This window comes from Nanorana parkeri, unplaced genomic scaffold (assembly GCF_000935625.1).
Source record: "Nanorana parkeri isolate BGI_ZX_2015 unplaced genomic scaffold, ASM93562v1 scaffold558, whole genome shotgun sequence".
Classification (NCBI taxonomy): Eukaryota; Metazoa; Chordata; class Amphibia; order Anura; family Dicroglossidae; genus Nanorana; species Nanorana parkeri.
This window is the reverse complement of record NW_017306826.1, coordinates 681,019-703,584: the sequence shown is the minus strand read 5'-3', so window position 1 is coordinate 703,584 and position 22,566 is coordinate 681,019. Positions and strand designations below refer to the sequence as shown.

General features: G+C 38.0%; 1 protein-coding gene across 2 annotated transcripts in view; it reads left to right on the top strand.

Annotated features, from left to right (window-relative positions):
- GLIS3 (GLIS family zinc finger 3) overlaps positions 1-22,566 on the top strand; it is a 303,011-nt gene that overhangs the window by 24,328 nt on the left and 256,117 nt on the right. The window contains exon 2 of one of the 2 annotated variants that reach the window (XM_018562054.1): positions 10,950-10,961. The exons of the other annotated variant lie outside the window; for it this stretch is intronic. Within the exon in view, the coding sequence (XP_018417556.1) occupies positions 10,950-10,961 (12 nt within the window). The remainder of the gene's footprint in view (positions 1-10,949; positions 10,962-22,566) is intronic. 2 annotated transcript variants of the gene reach the window in all.

Here is a 22,566-nt window from a genome sequence, read left to right as displayed (position 1 = left end):
CTGGATACTACTAGCTAGGCACAGTGTCATAAAAGAGCTAAGCCCATTGTATGCCTGTTACTATGTAATGACACATGGTGGGAAAAAAAGAGTCTTTACAATCACCATGTGTAACTAAACAAACATATTGCTTGGAACATTTTACAGTCAAGCAGATTATGCAGATGATTGTTTAGACATATTACACAGACTATACTGCATTATAAACTGCTGTCAATCTGACATATTTAAGGCACTGATGGCTGAAGGTGGTACTTAGGCAGTTTGCAGGAGGGAGGAAACCTCGCCAATATGGTATTGTTTATTTGTAGTCCACTTAAGAACATGCAGGCTCTGAATAGTGGTGTAACCCAACTTTGATTATATAGTAATTACCTGTTTATTTAGCATGGCAATAGTTTGTACAGCATTACAAATATGTTGGCAGATACTACAGTTCACATAATTATGTTTTATCTGTATATTTAGCTGTTTGGCAGCAGTTTTATTTTGAAGTAAGTTGGATTAGACGTTTTACCAATAAAAAGAAATATGTAACACTGTTTTTCTAAGACATCATATTTAATATTACATATAGTTTTATTTTTCCATTGTAAACATAGGCATTTTCTTTATTTTCTAAGATAAATATTGTTTACAATTTGGTCAAGCCCTCCTGACAAATTAGAAAGTGGAACACATTTTTGTTGTCAGATGTGTTTTAAACAGTGCCAATTCCTGCAAACAAAGTTTGAAGGTTATACAGGGTCTCTTTCAGAGACTTTATTGCAGCTTTGAAGAGGGAGAGGCTTTAATAGTTGGGAACACATAAGTTTTAATGCTGATAGTTTTTGGCAGCTAATTTGGATATCTTGCATTCAGATTGGATACAAGGTTTCATGCACGTTTAGGTAAAAAAGGGAATTTAGATATGATAAGATAAGATGGGAGATTTTGGGCAGAAAGAGGAAACTCTCCATACCCTCTCCCTGCTTTTGATTGAGAGAGATGCCCCATTTGTTTTAACAGATTGGTTCTAAGGCTTGAAGCAGCTCCATTTTCTTCACACCCAGAAACCCATTGCCTGTAAAAAATATCCTTCATATGTTTTCTAAACGATGAAGACAGATATTTCACTTTTATTAATCTGTTTTCTAATGTAAAACATACATTTAACAGTTTTGCCTATTTTAAAGCTACTTTAAATTGCCTGTGCATTTCTAACATTTATAACAAAACTGAAAATGTAATTTTCAAAATGTAAAATTTACCAATCCATGAAGACTTGCTGCCTTTTCATGCATATTTCTCCAGAACTGTTTACCATCCCACACCTAGTGTAATGCTTTATTTTCAACAAAGAGAAGAAAATACCAGGACAATATATACAAATGCATACTACTTCTGCTGAAATATTTACCAACTTGTTAGCAGTCTTATCATTGGCTGCACACTGGAATCAATGTGCTGCTAGCAGTTCATTAATAAGAGAATAACAATGCCTGTGAAGCACTAACTTAAACAAGAAAATAGTGTATTGTTTATATCTTGCTACATTTAGCAAGTTCTATTTTACATTTCTCCCCATTTCTTTTCACAATATGTTTGCACTATACTTCCAGCTTTTAATGTAATATTTAGTAACTAGAAAAAACAGGGAAATTATAAATTAGTGATTTCAGAAAACTTTATAACTTCGGTCTTAAGAGATGTATTTCATGAGAAACACATGCTTTGAATAGGAAGTTTTTAATTTAGCACCAGTTTAAATATATTTTATCTGCACTCAAAAGTATGTATTACTAGTTCTTATAAAAATTCAGATTCCTTAAAGCTATGGTATGTTGTTCTATTGTACAGATCAATTTTGAGCAGAATGTAAGGTCAAGTATTGGTGCTAGAAAATGTCTTTTGTGATCTGATTCATTTATATTATAAATCCTACCTCTAATTCCTTTCGCCTCTGTGTTACTCTCGGGAAGATACATATAGGCTTTTTTTCTTGGAAACAAAGAAAGTCCTAGAAAATTCCAATTAATTAGCATGCCTTGAACTATTGAAAAGGGTGGACTGAAAGGAGAAATGCCTTACTCTTTGTGAAAAGTGTAAAACATGGTTAACAATGCAGTTTTCAAATATTTGGTGCTGTTTGTATAGTTTTCCCATGACTGGTTTTCCTGTGACTTGACTAGATGAGAGTGAAACAAGGCTTTCTTTGGAACATGAATGTGACCAAGCTTCAGACTTTTCTAAGATGCTGAGTGAGGTGTATAAAAATATTCCATGAGTATTAGAAAAATCTAAATTCTTGAAAAAGATACAATTTGGAAATGGTCATTCCTATATTTTTTTTATTTCCACATACGATTAAACAAAATGTTTAGCTAGTAAATGCATGGTTTACATAGATTTGGTGGGACATACTCTAAAGACATATTTACTTTAGGTCAAAAAGTAATATTCCATGTAGTCTATCTTCGTCTCAAATACCCAGAGGATTTTTTTTCGAATTCCTCAAAATCAGATTGGGTATTCGCAGTAAACATTGACTTGGGTTAAATTAATATTTTAGTAAATCAAACCCTAGACTTCCAAAAACTACAGTAGTTAGGGGGATTCAGCTGCCTTAGATATTTGGTCTACCTCTGAAGAGTTCTTCCCATTTCCCAAACACCATTTGCAAATAAAATGAGCTGTTGGCATGGTTGCAAATTTTCATACACTATATTGTAGTGCAACTTAACTGTGAATAGAACATTATTTGTGCTTATATTTAATTTCCAGAGCTCAGCATTAAAATATATAAGAAAAATAAAATAAGAAGGTTTTAAATAAACATAACATATTATTTGACAAGTATTGAACAAACTGGTTGAGCAACTGATTTTGTGTTTCACAAACCAGTTATGCAGAATATTACAGGAACAGAACACAATTTCAGAAACATCTTCAAGGCAAAGATATATTGATATGTAACGAAGCATAACACTTTCTAACGAAGCATGAAATCAGTACTCAACCCAAATCACTGAGCTTAGAAAAACTGACACTCATCTACTGTATATATTATATGCTGAAGAACTGCTTGCATACATTTACAAGCTTGTTCAGTTTTACAGTGCAAACAATGAGGGTGTGCAATATGCAATAACACATGGCACAAGATTGTAATTAGCCCAGTTAGGAGATGGATGGCTGCTATTGGGGTCTGCATTTTGCTCATAATTTGGTCTTTGCTTCATTAAATACATCTGATGTTGGCTGGTTTAGGGCTTGGTCACGCCAGATACGATTATTTTAAAAGGTGTTGTCATATGTTTTAGACGAATTGCACTGAGTTTCTGAAGGATGCCATGCAGCTGACCGGATTGAAAAATTGCAGATAACTACAAAATGCATCAGTCCCTTTGTATTTGAATACATTTTTTATTGAAGATAATGAAAAACACAACACTCCAACACTAAAGTGGTTATCACTGTACCTATATTATTGCTGACAATGATAAGATTAATAAGATTAATAGAATTGGAAATTCCAAAAAGCATACATAATGGTACATACAATAGAGGTGTGGGTGGACAACAGTGGTTTAAAAGTGAATAATAAATAAAAAACATGGATCAGAGAGAGCAACTCTTCAGAGTGACTGATAAATGTCCTCTCTGTTCTGCATAAATTTAAAACAACACACATTGTGGCATTCCAGAAATACAAATATGAACCTTAAAGGTATCCTGAGAGGTTATAAAGACCTCCACTAGAGCACGGTGACAAGGTAGGGGATGTTGTAAGAGCAGGACTGGATAGGAAGCAGGAGGAAGAAAATGAAAGGAGGATACCTGGGGTGAGGTAGGCAATGGGGTGGGTTATGAGTCCGGGGGGGGGGTGGCCAAGGGGGTGGGTTATGGGGGGGGGGGAGGGGGGCTGTTAGGAGTTAGCCCACTGTGCTTATATGAGCTGCACATTTAACTTGTTTTGTCCTTGTTAGATTGGTCAGAGTTATATGGGAGGTACTATAGTTCAGTATCCAAGGTGTTTTTTTGCAATTTATGCACATCACTTATCGCGGCCATTTAAAAATAATTGCACACTTTTCTTAACAGTTTTTCTGTGTTTTGCAGGGTTGCCGACCACTATGTTTTTATTTTTCACTCGTTAAGGGACACAGAATTTATAAACAATTGGGTTTTACTGCCACCTGCCTGAGGAATGACAGAAAAAAAGCAATGGCCAGCCTGTTATAACCCCCCCGTCCCACAGGGGAATGGTCCCTACACCATTAAGTATTTGTGAACCTGTGGGACACCAGATGTGGACCTCCTAGAATCATGTAACTCCTCCTGTTCAACCACCTGTCACTCCTTGAAATCTAAATTTGATTCTTCCGGTACTTATAGAACAACCCTTTAACTTCTTTCCACTCTTCTTTCAACTCTTACTCACAAAGATGTTTTCCTTGCTGCCATCACCTCTGTGAGGCATGTGTCTGAACTGGTGGCCTTGTCTTGTAAAGAACCCTTTCTAGTATACTGAGACCGCCGCAGCCGGGACGGATCCCGGCATTACTGTCGAGATCCACCCAGCTGCGTGAGTGACAGAAGGCTCTGTGAGTGAGTGAGTGACGGTATGTCCAATCTATTGAGCCGATGTGCGACTGTTTAATTGTCACACGTCGGCTCGAACTATGAGGATGAGTGATTTTCAGTCACCTCATAGTTCTCCTTTAACCTCCCTGGCGGTATTCCTGAGTCTGGCTCGGGGTTAATTTTCAGTACCAAGAGCGGTAACCCCCCGAGCCAGACTCGGGAATGCACAGAAAAGTGTCACTTACCTTGTCCCTGCGAGCCCGCGGCGTCCTCTGCTGTACCCGGCCAGCCAATGCCGGCATCTGACTTTGAAGCCCTTAAAGTAGTTGTAGCAGCTGGATAAACCTAGGAACCAACATTCATAAGGAGTTGTAATAAGTTGGTGGGTGATTCAGTCTACCATGTAAAACTGAAATAGTTTGGTTGGACTAACCGACCCTTTAAAAAGGCATATTTGTGTGCAGAAAAGTGTACCAGTAATGATGGATTGGGACATTGTGCAGACTGAAAGTAGACATACTTTCTCATTTGAGAGTTTGAGATGATTGTTTAAACAAAAACAGTTATCTGTATTGACTTGTATATGCACTATATCACGTAAGCTTAACACTATGGTTTTTCTTTTCTCTGCATAAATGGTACTAATTACTTTAAAAGAATTTCAATGTAGTAAATGATCATGGGGGTCAAAGGAACACTTTTGTGTCATTAAGGAAACTGAGAGTTCATGTACACATTCCACTAGTATTGCGACACAACAACTTATTGTTACTAGTTTCAGCAAAACAGGTAAATTGCTCATAGCATTGTGTAAATCAGTATTTGTGATCAGGTAACAAAATATGTTACATCCTTATAACTGTGCCATGCTTATAATTTAAATTTGAAGTGCTACTGTAAGGAAAATAAGAAGAACATCTTTTATTGTGCTGCACCACATTTTTAGTCCTCAGAGAACACCCACATTTCAACATAAGTCAATCAGATCGGTGATAGCATACAGGAACTGTAGAACAGAAAACACCTCAGGTCCTACCCCTCAGCAGTGTCACAGCAGTAGTTAGCATCCATTCAATACAACTAACAATTGTTAATATACCATTTCACAGCTAATTCTAGTTTGTAACTTTATGCATACATGAAGGCATCCATATATGTTTGGGGGCATGCAGAAGTAACTTTATGTAAGATTTAGTTTACACTGAGACAGAGTTTTGTTCTCCATGTGCTGGTGGAGGTTTTCTCCTTTTTTTTCTCCAGTCCAAAATTATACTTATAAGTTAAAGAGGAACTCCCTCGTCACCTATCATCTGTCCCATTTGCTTCTGCTCTGGTGCTTGGTGAAAAACTATGTGACTCTGTAAATTTTATTTAAGGGCATGGCAGCAGGCACACTTCCTGTGTGCGGACACCCAGTCTCCCACAAGATCCACTGACTGTCTAAGACATGCCTCCTGGCCTTCACAGGGTGTCAGTCACAGCTGGTGTGTCAAAGTTTCCTTAGAGCTAGTTTAATCTGGATAAGAAAGTTAACACAGAGCCCGCCCACTGTGCACACCAAATCCTAGAAACAGCAGCTAACAGCGTATGCTGTAAGTCACTGTGTTACTCCGTATGTGTGAATGTAGTGTTGTTTATTAGTGGGTAGAACTAACTTGCTGCATTTTGTATTAGGTGATAATGTGTTCTGTATCATCCACCTATACAGAACCAGTAAAGAGTGTCTGTGCGTTGTGATCTGGATTGCAGATACCAGATCACAACGTATTTGACCTTATCCACTAACATTCACTTTGCTAACTAAACAGCATTTGTTCCTATAGTAAAATGTGACACATAAAGGCGTATTAGAGACAAGTAAATAGTACATCTTTGCTTGTTTATCTCAAATGGTCCCCTCATTATTTCACTTGACTATGGAAATGCACTTCTGTGAATTAATTACTGCCAGCCAACTTTTCAGCACCTCTTCACATTCACTAAATATTTTAGAAACTTGAAAAGCAAAAGCCAGAGCAAGTGATGCCTAGACACTGTCAACCAAATTATTAAATATACCCTAAAAACATGTTAAAAGTGATTGGAATCCAATTTGCCAGTCAAGCTTGAGCATTTCTTGAAAGATCTAGTTTTTTAGTGTACGCTTGAGGCTATAATATACTTAGTCACTCTGACGTATATATTTTAAGTTGAACATTTTAAAAATGTTCCTTTGTTACAATGAGCTTTTGTCCTGCATATACTATGCTGTTTAGTAAAAAATGTCCAATACACTGCCGCACAACATAATTAACAACTCCAGCATTAAAGTATTTCAAATTCTCATCCTTTTTGGTGTACCAGTTGTGAGATGTTGATTTTTATTATGGGTTATATATATCAGGTTGCAATTAATTGGATTGTTGATCATTGTTATAGTACATTGGAAGCTGGAATAACTGGATCAAGTTTCTTTCATAGCCTTTCAAATCGTAACCAAATTTTCCATTTCTCAATGGGAAATCTACGTCTTTGTAACATTGGCCATATGTATTATGTAATGATTGTTACAGCCACTGACCAAGATTACTTTTAAACATGAACAATTTTCAGAAATCAAATTATTGATGCAGTCCCGCTCGCTCCCCACTATACACATCTAAAACTGTTACACACTGCTGGATATACAAACATATTAACGTATGACCAAATTTGACAATATATGCTATCTCACCCTCTCTTTATTTCCACTCGCCAAATGCGAGCGGGCGAGTGGAAATTTTGAGCCCTGCTATATCTAATCTATTTGTTACATTTATTGTATTACATAGAGGGAGATACAGTTGTCCCACAGTTGTCTGCAGCTCTTTTTTAGACAGAAATATGAACAGGATGAGTGTAAAATTGTAATGTCGTAAAAATATGTGATGGAATAAAAGGAACAATAAATGTGCAGGTTAATAAAATAACAGGTAAAAATGTTTTTCACAACAGCAACCGAGTCCCCCTGAGCAACTAATAGTCTATTACAAAGCATAAGCTATAAAGTGTCCAGCATGCAGACAATTACTTTCAGAACTGCACATAAAATTCATGCAGTTTGCTTGACCCTGCCATCAACTTCACTGTGAGAACTGCCTCCATGGGCTCAATCTAGTAATGCTTAGATCTGTGGAAGGTGGTTTAGATTCACCACTACTCTACTCTCTGTCCCTGATACCTGCTGGAGATGCCTAACTGAAAAAGAGCAACATACCTCATAACTGGCAGGAGTGTACTCTTGTCAAACTGTTTTGTGAGAAGATTCTTATAATCTACACTGAAGTCAAGGCTTGACTGTTCCAAATACCCCCCAAATCACACTGGTGTCCAAGAACCCTGGTTCATTCATTTAAAGTGTATTTCCACTTTTGCAGCCAAATTGGAATAACACCTATTTTATATTTGGTACATGTTCCCATTCACATAGCATTAGCTAAAAAAAAGGGTTTCTTGGCTTCTTAAAGTGACACTACGCTAAACTTAGAAATTAAATCTTGAAAATCCATTCAAGTACCTTACCTATTAACAAAATATGGTATTACAGTGTGTATATGTATATATATATATATATAGCTATTTTGTGTATCACTTGGCTGTAGATCCTCAAATCATCTCTGAATTTGTAGTGATATTCTCCTTCTTTCTGGAGGGAGGCTACTTTTGTTCCCCATGGTCCCTGTGTATGTTGTAAAGTAGCAAACGCTTTCAGTTATCTCCTGTGATGGACTACAATTGCAACACAAATTAGTAAACTAAATGTGAGATTGTAGTCCATCACAGGAGTGAGCTTGGAGCGGTAACTACTTTATAACACATGGCAAACAGTGTCAGGATTGAGGAGCAAAACGAGGATCTGCTCTGTGATTAATGAAGCATAAAGTGTTGTGCTCTCTGCGCTTCCTGATTTAGAGCTGTCACAAACCTGGCAGAAGTACCGGGTAAACACGCGATCAAGCACAATCCGGTGCTTGATTGTATTGGAGGGCAGACCCCTGATGTCTCCATAAAGAGAAGTCTCCTCCAAATGCTATCTATTATACCCCTGATGTCTCCATAAAAAGAACCTGTCTCCTCCAAATGCTATCACGTAGGGGACTTTGAGTCCCTTTGTGATAAGAATAAAGTTAAGTGAAAAAAGTGTTAAATAGTAAAAAAATAATAAATTTAATAAATTAAATTACAATCAATCCCGCTGCACGCGCCATCTGCATGCTAATGGACACACACACATAGGGCACGCATGTGCATGTAAACAGCAATTGCGCCACACATGTTAGGTATCGCTGTGAATGTCAGAGTGAGAGCAAAAATTATAGTGCCATCATTTGGTGTTAACTCTAAATTGATGAGCAGTGAAGGCTTTCAAAGCGTCATCTATGGGCAATTTTCGGGTACTATAGTTTTTCACCATTGCACGGCGCACGCAATTAAAGACTTGACATCTTCGGTATCTATTTACTCAGGATGACCCCCATCTTTTATATTTTACCAAAGAATTGGTTATTATTTTGTGATGGTGTGCACTAAAATTAATTTTAGTGTATTTTTAAAAAAAATATCATTTTGATAAACATTTGCGCAAATATTGTGCAACATACAAAAATACAACTACCTCCAGTACTAAGGTGGTTAATGATACCGTGACTCCACGTAAAACTGAATTTTAATTTCTATGTGCAGCAAAAACGAATCCATGATCTGCACTATTTATCCACATTAAAGCAGTATTAAACTCTCAAATTGTTTTCAATAATGAATCCAGATCAAATAAATGTACATTGCCCAACAAAGTATTTCTTTACAATTTTTCCCAAACACTTACAGTCATCATGTTTCTGAACAGCTGACTCCAACTCTCTCAGCTCTGCTTCCTAGAACTTCTTTCCCAGTACAAGTTTACAAGGGGCAGCACAGTCTCCAGTAGCTGCCCATCTACTAGCTTGGAGAAGGGAGGAAGGAGGAGGGAAGAAAGGGGAGCAAAGAGCAGGGGAATGGCTTGCCTTTCTGTGCTTGTGCTTGTGAAGATACATACAGCTTACTAGCACACACAAGGGTGTCTTCACAGTCCTCTGCATGGGAAAGAAGCAACCCTAAGACAGTAAATGAGGGCTGATGCTTTGGGGGCTAGCTGACACTTTTAGGGTGCATTCACACCAGACTCTGAGCCAAAAATGCAAGTCAACTGAGGTATGTTGATTGGAGTTTGCTTTTCGTTACATTGCAGGTTTTTTTTTTTGGGGGGGGTGGTTGATTTTTATACTAAGATATATAAGCTATTGGTTCTGCCTTCCATTGACATGCGTTAGCAGTTCATAACCGGTCCATTGTGTTGCGCTGATCAATTTTTTTTTTTTAACGGAGGGCAGCGCAAAGCAACTGACTGGTGTGAACTGAACCCATTAACACCTATTCATTTTCAGATGTCCTTGTGTTGGCATCCAACAGATGCTAACAGATCCTGTGTAAATGGGGCCTTAAACTTCAAGGAGCAGCATCCATTGTGATTTAATCAGCATAAATAGCTTAAAAAACTTCAGACTTTAATATCACTTTAAGGTCCACTCTAAAAGGTGAGCTTGATTTCATCTGAGGGTGATGTTGCACATAAGGATCACAGCTTTGTTTTTGTTAGGGAAAATTACAGGAAAATGCATTTTTTAGTAATTTGTTTGCTATTTATTCTCAATAAAACAAACAAACAAAAAAAAGTATGTGTGACAAAATTAAAGCTCCATCTGTCTGGTAGAAAATGTTTTATAATATATTAGGGTAGAATACAAATGATTAAAGGTATCATATGCAGAACCAAAAGAACAAAAATCACTCTGGAACTCAAGGGGATTTGAGGAGAAAAAGTCCTGGGGCCCAAGTGCTTAACTAATGCATCTTCTTCATTAATCCCCTTTACACAAACATGTAAACCCTACCTTATCATTTTTGTCAAGAAAACATTTTTTTTCCATCAGAACTTATTTCTGAACATTGCTCCTGGTTCTAACAATCAATTATATACTTTGAACTTTGAAAAAATATAAAAACTTTGAAAAATAAATGATATTTGCTGTTGCCACACATTTGTTTAAATTCAGCATTATGACATTCTATTATTATCTTCTTGTCAACAGGATTTAGCCAATTCTGACAACAGAGGTGTATTTATTATGTGGTGTACTACTACTTCAAATAACAATATAGAGTGCTGTATGTATGTCGGTATACTGTATGTGCATGACAGGTTTAATAATTCTTTTAATTTACAATACACATTTTATTTTTTAAAACCCAAAAAAATGTGTATGTACGTGCAATTTATATTGTTATTGTTTACATTTTCAGCTCCAGGTGAGGGAAACAAGATTCAGACCCAGGACAGGGTCACCATTTCCACATTTAGATATTTTGCCCACAGCACAACCATGACACTCTGGGCAAAATATTTGCCATACCTTCCACACTGCTTTAATAGTAGCTTCTGGTGCTTACGTGACCCTGCTGAGACATGAGTCACCACTGCATCCCAAATGATTTATATGCACTAAACTATTCTGTATTCTCCAAATAGCAACCAGTCATTTTTCTGGTGCAAATTAGAAAAAACTGAACAGGTATCTAATTGTTTGATATAGGTAACACATTTATTTCCAAGCATTTTTGTGGGACCAATGAGACCCATTATTACTTATATGTTTGAACCATGTGTATTCATCTGTTGCACTTTGTTTCGTAATTGTATTATAAAACCTAAATGCAGTCACATTTTCTAAATCAGTCTAGACCGTTGCGAAAGTGATATTACAAATCACCATACCATAATCTAGTCACATTGCTCATTTAATCATCAAAGTAGCACCTTTTAAAAAAAAAAATTAAAATAGTCCTTCCTTTGGTTTTAGTTTTTAAAGCTCACTGCACTAGGTACAATTTTTGTGTACAATCTCTTTTAGATCTAACAACAACTATGTCAACTAGATTGATTCGATAGTTTAGCTATGTCATATTACATACTTTTGGTGAAGGATTGTACCAAGATTGTACAGTCAGATTGTAAAGTGAATAATCTTAACAGTTTAGAAACATTTGCTGTTTCCTTACATGAGAGGGTTGGTAGCCTACACTAGCCAATGTCTGTTCTCATAGAAAAACACAGCGCCTGTGTTGTGTACTTTGAAATTTATTTTCTTCACAATGTTTATTGATAGAGAAGAATGGGGGCGTGATTTGACCACTTCCGGACCACAATACATAAATGTAAGGCAGCCCGCAGAAGTGGTCATACCAAGAACGTGTTCTTGGTATCAGTCTAAACAGCCGGCGATGGCTGTACAGGTACAAGTGATTCGGCATCTATATTGCCGCTGGATCGTTTGTACCGATCGGCGGAATGTGCTGTCCCCACTCCGCTGTCTCCCATGCGGGCCGGGACCGGCACGGCGGGTCTCCCCACAACAATTGGAGAGAGATCAGTGGCTTCCAGCCGCTGATCTCTCTTCTGATCACTGGACCCTGGACCTGATATGTATTACATCACTTCCGTGTCACTGTATACATTCTCAGGCTCTTACAGCCAGGAGAAGAAGCTGGGGAAGCCGAACTCTGCTTCCTCAGCTTCTTTGGGGTCCCTAGGTAACATTAGGGGTCTGAAAGACCCCTGATGTCTTCATGAAAGAGGACCTGCCACACCCTATCTGCTTTTACATAGGAGGCTTGTTAGCCTCCTATGTGATGGCAATTAAGTTAGTGTAAAAAAAGTGTTTAAAAAATTAAAGTAACATAATTTTTTTTTTAAATGCAAAGAAAAGTTTTAGTCCCCCGCCCCCCACATGCATGCACATACACACGCAAACTCGCATCAGTGCACCTACATGCAAAAACTAAAATTGCGCTACACATATCGCTGTGAACATCGGAGTGAGAGCAATCATTCTAGAGCCATTAATCACTGTTAGCACTAAAGTGATGAGCGGTAAAAGCTTTTGGGTATTTAAGTTTTTTGCGTCTTCACAGGCGAACGCAATTTTAAGGCTTGACATGTTTGGTCTCTTTTTACCTGACGTGGCCCCTTCTTTTTTTGTTTCTGAGCACTAAATTTAATTTCAGTGTACCTTATACTAAAAATAGTGATTTGATAAACATTTGCACAAATATCGTTCAACCTAAAAAAATCGCAACTAGCATTTTTTTTATTCTACAGGGCCTCTGCTTTCAGAAAACATATCATTGTTTGGGGGTCTGAAGCTGTTTTCTAGCCAAACAAATTAGATTTTATCATGTGTGTGCAAATAGTAAGAAATTGCTGCGGACAGCAAGTGGTTAAAGTGACTTTATTGCTTTAGTTTGCATGATCTGGGCAACAGGCTTACTTTAAAGCAGATGAGCCATGCAGCTTAACAAACTACTAGTTTAAAATACTGCAGCTTTTAACATTATTTTGTACATCTTGCAGCAGTCAGCGGATAGTCTGGTTTCATTTTCTCAAGTGAATTGGGGATTGTGTTTTGTACTGGTTTGAGTGGGCAATGGCTGTGCTTTAAATTCTATTGTGCTTGTGCTATATGCATGTTTTTAATGACATTCCAGAAGCAAATTGCATCTGTGTATTGTTGCATGTCAGATGGAGGTTTAGGTATTAACCAAAATTAAGGGTGAGCGAAGAGGGGAAGGATTCTCTGGAATGAGGAAATCTACACAACAAAATTGTTCCATGCCTTTTTTTCTTGCATTCAGTTAGAAACTGTTAATGATTAGTCCAAACAATCAATTACATTTTTGTTAAGTCATGTACATAGAATTCATTTTGTAGCTTGATGTCCTTTTTATTCACGAACTATATACTGACACATACATTTATAAAACATTTTTGTTCAGAGTGTGGTTCTGTTGTGTATGCTGCTTTCATTCATAGAACAACTTTGTAAATATACAAATGCTTGTAAAACATGAACATTACATTTTTGGATTTTAATACATTTGCAGTCACCATCCTGCAACAAGTGAGCAGCCATTGAATTGAAAAAAAAAAAAGAGGAGGATTTCTGGTTTGCAGTAGAGGTTACCTTTGGTCAGCATAGGATCAACAGTCAGTTATACAACTATTTGACTGAACAGATGAAGTAATAAAAACAATGTTACTGTATATACGATGGGGGGAATTTATCAAAACCGGAGCAGACAAAATCTGGAGTAGCTGTGCATGGCAACTAATCAGCTTCTCTCTCTCTCATTTTCAAATGTTAACTGACCAAACTGAAATGAGAAGCTGATTGGTTGCCATGCACAGCTGCTCCAGATTTTGTCTGCTACAGTTTTGATAAATTACCCTCAGTGTATATATATCTTGTAAAATGTAGCAGGGAATCATAACCTGACAACAGCTGCAGTTTTCCCCTGCAGCACAGTTTATTAGTGGGCTCCCAATCTTCTCCTGTGCCTCCCAATTTGTGCAACGACCTGTGATGAGAGGGAGCAAACAATGTGTAAGGTGCAGGTAATACAGTCCAGGAGAAAACCTGGAGCAAATGGCCGTTAAGGTGGCCATACACTGGTAGATTTTTGAAAGAACTTTTGTACAAAAGATCTTTTATTCGACTTTCTATTAGTTGATGGGGTCAAATCGATCATCGATTTCGACCATAGTGACGAAAAAAGTTGAAGTAGGATGGACATTTTTTCTCGAACAAACTAAATTCTAACAGTGAATGTGGCTTTCGTTCGGGAAACTCCATTCATTGTAAAATCGAACGTTAAAATAAAACAACATTTTGTTCGACATTCGTTAAGTCTCTGGTGGCATTATGGGGTGGTAAAGAAAGATCTTTCGATTAGGGATGCACCGATATATCGGCGCCGAAACATATCGGCCGAAAATTGCACTTTTGGCATAATGCTGAAAGAGCCATGTTTCGGCCGATATATGGAGTTAAAAGTGGTTTGAAGTAAGGGAGTCAGCAAGTCTTGAAAGTGCTTATAGAAGGCCCCAGTGAATCCGTTCGGACCTGGACTCTTCCCAGGGGGAAGCCCCTTAATAGCGCCAGAAATCTCCTCCGTAGTGAAGGATTCCCCAATAAGGGCAGCCACCTCTGGGGAAAGAGTTGGGAGGGGAGTAGAAGCAATATAAGACGCTGCAGCTGCAGCAGGATCGAGAACCAAAGATAAAGTAAAAAATAAAAATATGTAATAAAAAATGAATAAATAAAAATAAATATTAAAAAGTTTATAAAAAATAAAATATTGAAAAAAAATAAAAAAATGCAAAATTTTTGGTATCGGTTTCGGCCTGACATTTTTTTTAAATTTCGGTTTCGTTTCGTTTTTAAAAATTCCATTTCGGTGTACCTCTACTTTCGATAGTAACGAAAGATCTTCGTTTGGAAATCTACTAGTGTATGGCCAATATAAAAGTGATAGTTGATGAAGGGAAGGAACATGATTTTGCACTAAGCCACACCCACTTGGTCAAAGTAGCCACTCCCACTTTCTGCTTCTTCACCCTACATTTATTATGCTCAGGTTGACATCTCTGCATTACAGGGCAACTATACTAGCACTTCATTAATAATTCTTATATGTTTACCCAGGACTGACTCCTCGTAAGAACTTTATGGGAAAGAGGGTTTTAATGCCCAAACCAGGGATGCTGCAGTGAGCTGCTCATATTGTAAAGAAAGAGGTGGAGGAAGGGAAAACTTAGCACCTCTTATGAGGGTCAGTCCTGCGTAAGCATATAGAAATGATTAGCCAAATAATAAGTTAACTTTGTTTTGAATATAGTGAGAAAATCTTAGAACTCCTGCGAAGCTTTTAGTATCGGTTAAAGGGACTTCCTGTCCTGCTGATAAAAAGTTTTTACCAGATAGGAAGTAAGGGGAAATCTCCACCGGCTAAGGAGAAAAAAAATGCTTTTCTTTAGTGGAGTAGAGTAAGACTAGAACCCTTATCACATTTTTATTTTTGTCTTTACAGATTTTCCCTCACTTCCTGTCTGGTGAAACTGTTGCCTGAAGGACAGGAAGTGAGGGTGACTCTCTCTAAAACACCAAAAAAGTCTCTTAGTTTTGGATATTATGAGAAAGTGTTAGAACTCCTGTCAGCCTTTCCAGATATCCGAGGCTTCATTAGAGGAGTGTCCTCTCACTTCCTGTCCTGCTGAAAGCATTTTTACCAGACAGTAAGTGAGGGGAAATCTCCAGCAGCAACACAGATAGAACTAGAAATGCTTGTCTTTAGAAGAGTAGGGGAAGGCTAGAACCCTGGTCACCTTTACATTTCTGGAACAAGTACAGGTGAGGCGCTGGATTTAAATTTTCAGAAGATTATTTGGAAAATGATAAAGCACAATGGCTCAGGTGTGGCAACTCTCAACAGAAACGAGATGCCACACACACAAGAGAATCGAGGGTTGAAGACACATATATACACTACAATGAGAGCACCAAACAAGATAAGCTTTAATGTAAACAAGCTTTTTTATTTCTGTCTGTGTTACAGAATTTCCCCCACTTCCACTTCATTTCCACACAAGCTGCACTCAAATTTCCAGGCCAATTGTACCAAGGTAGTCACACAAGGATGTTAGGCTATTTGAACACATCCATTGCTGCCCCCTGCCTGTTTGGGTTAAAGATAGAAATACAGAGTTAAGTGCTTAGAACTCCAGTACAGTATTTCTCTAAAGTGTTCTGCACTGATTACTTATGTGAGGATGAGCTTACATATATTTGTCTCCCCCAGTGTAATTGGTTGTTACTGAAGTGTAAAGAATTAACTGAAGTGTAATGATCCTTGGATGCTAAGTATCCATTTCCAAGCACTGTTGCGTTTTGGAAAATCTTGTTTGTTTTGATATGCACAGTTGCCATAGAAAGGGAATAGGTGCCCAGTCACTATAATAGCAGAAATTACATTGCAGAGAACCTTTTGTGTTTTAGCAGTGCCCTAATGATTGTTTCATGTGAATTGTTTTTACCAGCAATGGATTCCATATGCTCTATTATATCCCTTGTTAGAGAATAATTAGAGTGTAAAACTGGTTTGGGGTTATTCATGGAAATATGAGCCATATAGGGTTTCTATGCCTGTAAATGTTGCTTGCTTAATAAAATGGCCTTAAATACACTAGGTTATACTAATCAAGTCTAGAAAATGATCCCCCTTGGTGTTATCAACATGTTTTAATAAGATACAAAAAGTTACTGACTTATTAAGAATTAACATAATTGACTTGCTAAACTTAATGGCCTTGTACCATTTGATGCCATATGTAGAGAGTAATGAATTCCACAATGCCTCCCGAATTGCCATTATGGTGTATCTGTGCTATCAAGGACAGAATTCTCAGACTAGTGATGCTCTGGGCTTACTATTTTTTGAAATTTTAGGTGAGAGCAACTCATAGAGAGGCATTGTGGGGTCTCTGCTATTAGAATTAAAGTGTGCGCCAAGCCAAAACTTTTTTTCTAGTTTTGGATAGAGTGGGGAAGGATTAAAACTCCTGTCAGGTTTTTACTTTTATCCGGGGTGTACTAGAGATAGTCACCCTCACTTCCTGTCCTGCAGACAACAATTTCACCAGACAGGAAGTGAGGGGAAATCTGTAGCATACATACAGACACAAAAAATGTGATAGGGGTTCTAGCCTTCCCATTCTCTACTTAAGAAAAGCATTTTTAGTTCCATCTGTCTTGCTGTTGGATATTTCCACCTTATTTCCCGCCTGGTAAAAATGCTAGCAAGACAGGAAGTGAGCGGAATTCCTTCCAATAAAAAAACCAGGTCTGACCCCTCATAACAAGTTTTTCCATCCTCCACAGCTTTGTTTACAATAAGAGTAGCTGTTCCCAGCAGCCCCTAAAATCCTATTAAAATGTGTAGGAATTATTAATGAAATGCTCATATAGTTGCCTTGTACTGCAGAAATGTCAACTTGAATAAAATCATTACAGGATGAAGAAGTGAAAAGTGGGAGTGGCGATTTTGGCCAAGGGAATGTGGCTTATTACAAAAACATTTTCCTTCCCTTCATCTCCTTTCACTCTTACAGCCATTTGATCCATGCTTTTTCCTGGACTGCACTACCTGCACTTTACACATTTTTTGCTACCTCCCTGTTTTTCTGCAAGGTCGCCTTGCTGCTCCGTGCATCATCACAGGTTGCTGCTCAAATTGGAAGTCACAGCAGAAGAGAGATTTGGGTGCTCACAGATGAGCTGTGTAGCAGGGGAAAATTGCAGCTGACAGAAAAAATGTGACAGAGATCTTAGCCTTCACCCACTTTGCTAAAGAAAATAATTTTTATTTCCTGTTGCCTACATGGCAGCATATATGTGGTTGATGCTCTGCCCACCACAGGTATGCCGCCATGTATAGGCACCAGGAAAGGAAAAGTATGGAAAGCCAAGTATTCAGTTTTCCGTTTTTTACCTGTGTTGCTGTTGGAGAGCTCCTCTTACTTACTGTCTGGTAAAATGTCAGCAGGGCAGGAAGTGAGTACAAATCTATCTACTGGAGATCATAATAGCAGTAAACTCCTGAAAGTGGATCAAACCCTTTCCTGATCTATCCAAAACTAAAAAGAAAAACCATCTTGGCTGGGCATTCACTTTAAATGTTGCCGAAGTTGGATTTTTAAGGCTTTTTTGGAAGAAGGATACTGGCAAATGATAGTGGGGAGGCAAGAGAGCTCCAGTGTGGGAAACTGGTTTACAATGAACCGATGGTTCAGTCTTCAGAACCAATAATCATTTTCTAAAACCATTTTAAAGTTAAATCGTAATCAGAGAAACTTGGTGCTGCCATTGCAGACTTCTGTTTCTGTTTCTGAAAATGCCAGTTGTCTTGATATACTAATGTTTGCGTCAATATCTCTGACACAGAAAAAGTATGCAAATTAAGGCCAGATTTCCTTCATTTGAGCCTATAGGTACACAACCTTTGTCACTTGAAGTAACATCCCTCTTCTAGGATCACCGTCTTTTTCTTGTTTTATTGCTTCTAGCCCGGTTAAGAAAACTTATTTATACTGATAATGAGAAAAAAAAATGTGAGATCCATAAAGGGAAAAACTGCCTCTTTGCCTTCACTGTCTATAGGCACAATTCTACTGTGACTAATGGTAAATCTGACACTAAATGTAAATAAAAACTGACTTTTCTCTGAATTTCCTGATCTGCATACTTATTCCAAAACAGTGAAAGTATTAACCCTAGTTGGTCAGCATAACAGGCAGTCAGCTAGCATTTTTAAAAAGAAGTCGGCAATGGAAGTCGTATTCCTCTCTGCTAAGCAAACCTTGGTGCCTTACTGCTTATTGTTAGCATGCTGCTTTCTCACTGCCTGGTAATTGGAAGGAAAGGAAAAGTGTAGGTATAGGGAAGGATAGAGAGACACAATATACGTGAATATGCTGAATTAGGTGTAGAGAAGTAATACGGTGGGTGCTGTAGGTGAATGTTATAGAGAACACTCCTATACTTTTCTGCGCCTAAACTGTCACACATTTGCATAAGCTCTATGGAAACTATGACAATAAAATGCTGATACTTTGACTTATCTCAGCTGCAAGACCTGTGAGTTCCTCTACATCTTATTTGGATTTTGTATGAATATTTTTGTTTTGTTCTTTTTAGTTTTAGATGAGCACCCAGATATTTACCTTACAAATAGAGTGCGGTGGCTACCTCTGGGACTGTTTATATATATGTAATTTTGTTGTATCTGCTCTACAGCAGGAATTTTACATTTAACAGTTTAGAACAGAGTTACAGGTTCACTTTAAACTGACATGTCAGTCACATTTAAGAATGTCAGTCCAACCAAAAATCATAGACAGTCAGACTGACTCCATCTAAATCTTTGCTCAAGGGCAATTTATAAAGCTGGTTGTCCCTAAAGGGCAAATATTGGTAGCATGGGTCTCTTTCTTTCACTTCTAGTTAGTCCAATGAAGAGCACTTCGATTAATAGTGTGTCATTGTTAAATCAATCTAGCAGCTATACATTGAGACATTTTAAATTTGTTACATTACAGGTATGCAATACATACATAAATGTCTTTCTATACTCATTATGTAAAGATGGAAATATTTAGCAAACATTTCCAGAATAGTGTACTTTACAAAATAAATAGACCTTGACTGTCAGTTAAGTTTTCTGGGTAAGTGAGCCTCAGTAAAAAATGTTAAATTATAGTTAGATTTAGCTTCAGATGTTAAGGGATCTCATGTAAAGGTTACGCTAAGGTGAAGAGGAGGCATGGGGTTAAGGTTTAGAATCAAGTTAAGTGTTAGGGGTTAATTTTTATTAAATTAAGGGGTTCATTTTAAGGCTTGGGTTAAGTGTTAGAGTTAGGTTAATGGTTAAGAGTTCATGTAAGAGTTCATTTTCAGGTTAGGCTAGGTTGGAAGTATAGCCAAAGCAGACCATGCAACTGCTGTGGGGCCCAGAAGCATAAGTATATACTGTATGAACCTGTATGTGATTGCTATGAAAGCAATTATTACTCTGTATCACTACAGTAATTGTATTTAGGGTGTAGATTAGAGAGGTAAGAGGGCCCCTATTGGTTTTGCATTAGTAGGCCTTCCAAAGCATTTTGTGGAGCCAATGTGTGCAGCTGTATTGGTTCTTCACAGTGAAGCACGAAAGCTTTCCTATATTAAGGGGGTTATTAACTAAGCTGCCGAGTGAAATTCCTGAGCCAAAGTGAACTGGCTCAGGAATTTCAGCTGACTTCAGAGTGTATATCAGCTGACTTCAGAGTGAAGAAGCGGTTCGACTCAGCCAATCCAACATCTGGATCGGCTGATCCGAACCTTCGGATGTTCACTCGCAGCTGTTCGTCCGTATTCTCATAGGGGCTGAACGGCAGTGAGTGAATAGCGGCTCGGCTATTCTGCTCACTAAAAAAATGATTAAAAAAATCATTTAAATAAATGTAAAAAAAACAAAACAGCATGGGGTCCCCCTCCCAAATCACACCAGACCCTTTAGGTCTAGTAGGAGAGTTAGGAGGGACCCCAAGTGAAAACAAAAGTGCGTGGGATTCCCCCCAAAGTCATACCAGGCCCTTTAGGTCTGGTAGGAATTTTTCGGGGGAACCCCACCCCCCAAAATGGGGGGGTGGAAATGTGGGGTCCCCCCTTAAATTCCCAACCCTTGATCTGAGCGCAGGGCAGGAAAGGGGGGGACGAGCAAGCGGCCTCCCCTCCCTGCCATACCAGGCCACATGCCCTTGGCACTGGGAGGGTGCTTTTCCAGGGTCCCCCCTGATCTGTCCTCATTGCCTCTCCTGATCAGCCAGTGTGAAAGGGGCCTTAATCCCCCACACCCCCCAATAATTTGTGAAGACTGAATTTTCTTTCCGCTCCTTACCTACTGGCTGGTCTTTATGTCTTTCACATGTTCACAATTCACAGGATGCAACTACCGATCTGCCTGCTCTCTTTTCTTACGCAAGCTCATGTTATTTTGTATAATTTCCAAAAGCAGAGTTGGCAGCATATAAAGCCCAGTGTCAGGCAGACGAGATTAAGGGATTTCACTAGTCACCCCTACAGATTCTTGGTGGTCACTTTGAGAACAGATAATCTGTAAAGATCTGCAAGTGTATGGCCAGATTAAGAGTGTATTAAAACCTGGGTTTGAAATGTTTTGTGTAGATGACAGGTCCTCTTAACCTGACATCAGCACGTTATTTGTTTTTACCACATAATTTTATTGGACCCTGAAATAATTATTACAGCATTGACATAAACGTCTTCCTGTGAGTTCCAGCATTGTTCTTTATAAACAAACATAAACAAACAAAACACTTCTCTGTATTATTCTCCACAAATGTTCTGGCAGAATTCTGCCTTAATTTAATTGTGGCTGTTCAACCACATCTTGGCAGCCTCTGACAATATAACTCAGTTTGGAGATAATGTGTTTGCAGTGTTCATGTCTGTCCATTGTTTGGGAATGATTACAAAGCTTTTTATCTATATCTTTATAATTAAAAAAAGGCGTAACTAATGTTAAACTTTGATGTCACCTTGAATAAAGTTGCTAAATGAGAATAAAATTGCAAAAAGAACACCATCCATTACTCCTACATAAAACACATGGGTATCTTAAAGACTTCAAATAAAAACAGTGATGGATTGTGTGTTAGGAACTGTAAGGAATTGTTTCAATGATAGATTTTTGTTCCTAAGAAGACACTTAACATAGGACATGTTAGGCACATTTCACCAATGTGTGAAATTCTATTGTAATAATATTTATTTGTTTCAACAGAACTAGTTGTTAGCTTTATAAAGTGTGCATTACAGAATACATCCTAAATTTCCGACAGTGGCAGGGGAAGTTCATGCTTTGAAGGCCAAATAAGTGGGCTTGGCTACTGGTCATGGTCAACCCCATCTTGGTCAAATTTGTGGTGGAATGGAAGTGGATCATTGACAGAGCTGATGAGTGAATTACCTGATTTTTGTGTGACTTTTGCAGTATTAAGCAATTAACCCCATTTGGATTTAAGTGATGCATTTTATTGGCAAGCTTTTGAGATAGCTCTGGTAGACGAAACCTGGGATCGATTTATAAAAAAATTCTCACGAGATTCACACAACTTGTAATCAAGATTTACACATTTCTCTGTTTGGATTCAATTGGAAAATGTGTGAATCCTGGATGAAAGTTGTGTGGATATTCTGTGAAAAATGTATAAATAGATCACTTAGGAGACTATTTTTAAATCTTCTGCCCAGTCATATGCTGGTTGAATGCTGTTCGAAAAGCATTCCCACCACTAGATGGAGCTGAGGAACATAGAACATTCCTATGCTCTGAGGCTCTATTTAGGGACAGGAATGCTGTGCGAACGGCATTAATCCAACTTATGGCTGGTTGGAAGATTTATAAATAGACCCCTTAGTATGTTAGAGAAGTCTGCTGTCTTTGATTACGCCACCAAGTCACTGGGTCACCTAAAGTACTATTACTCCC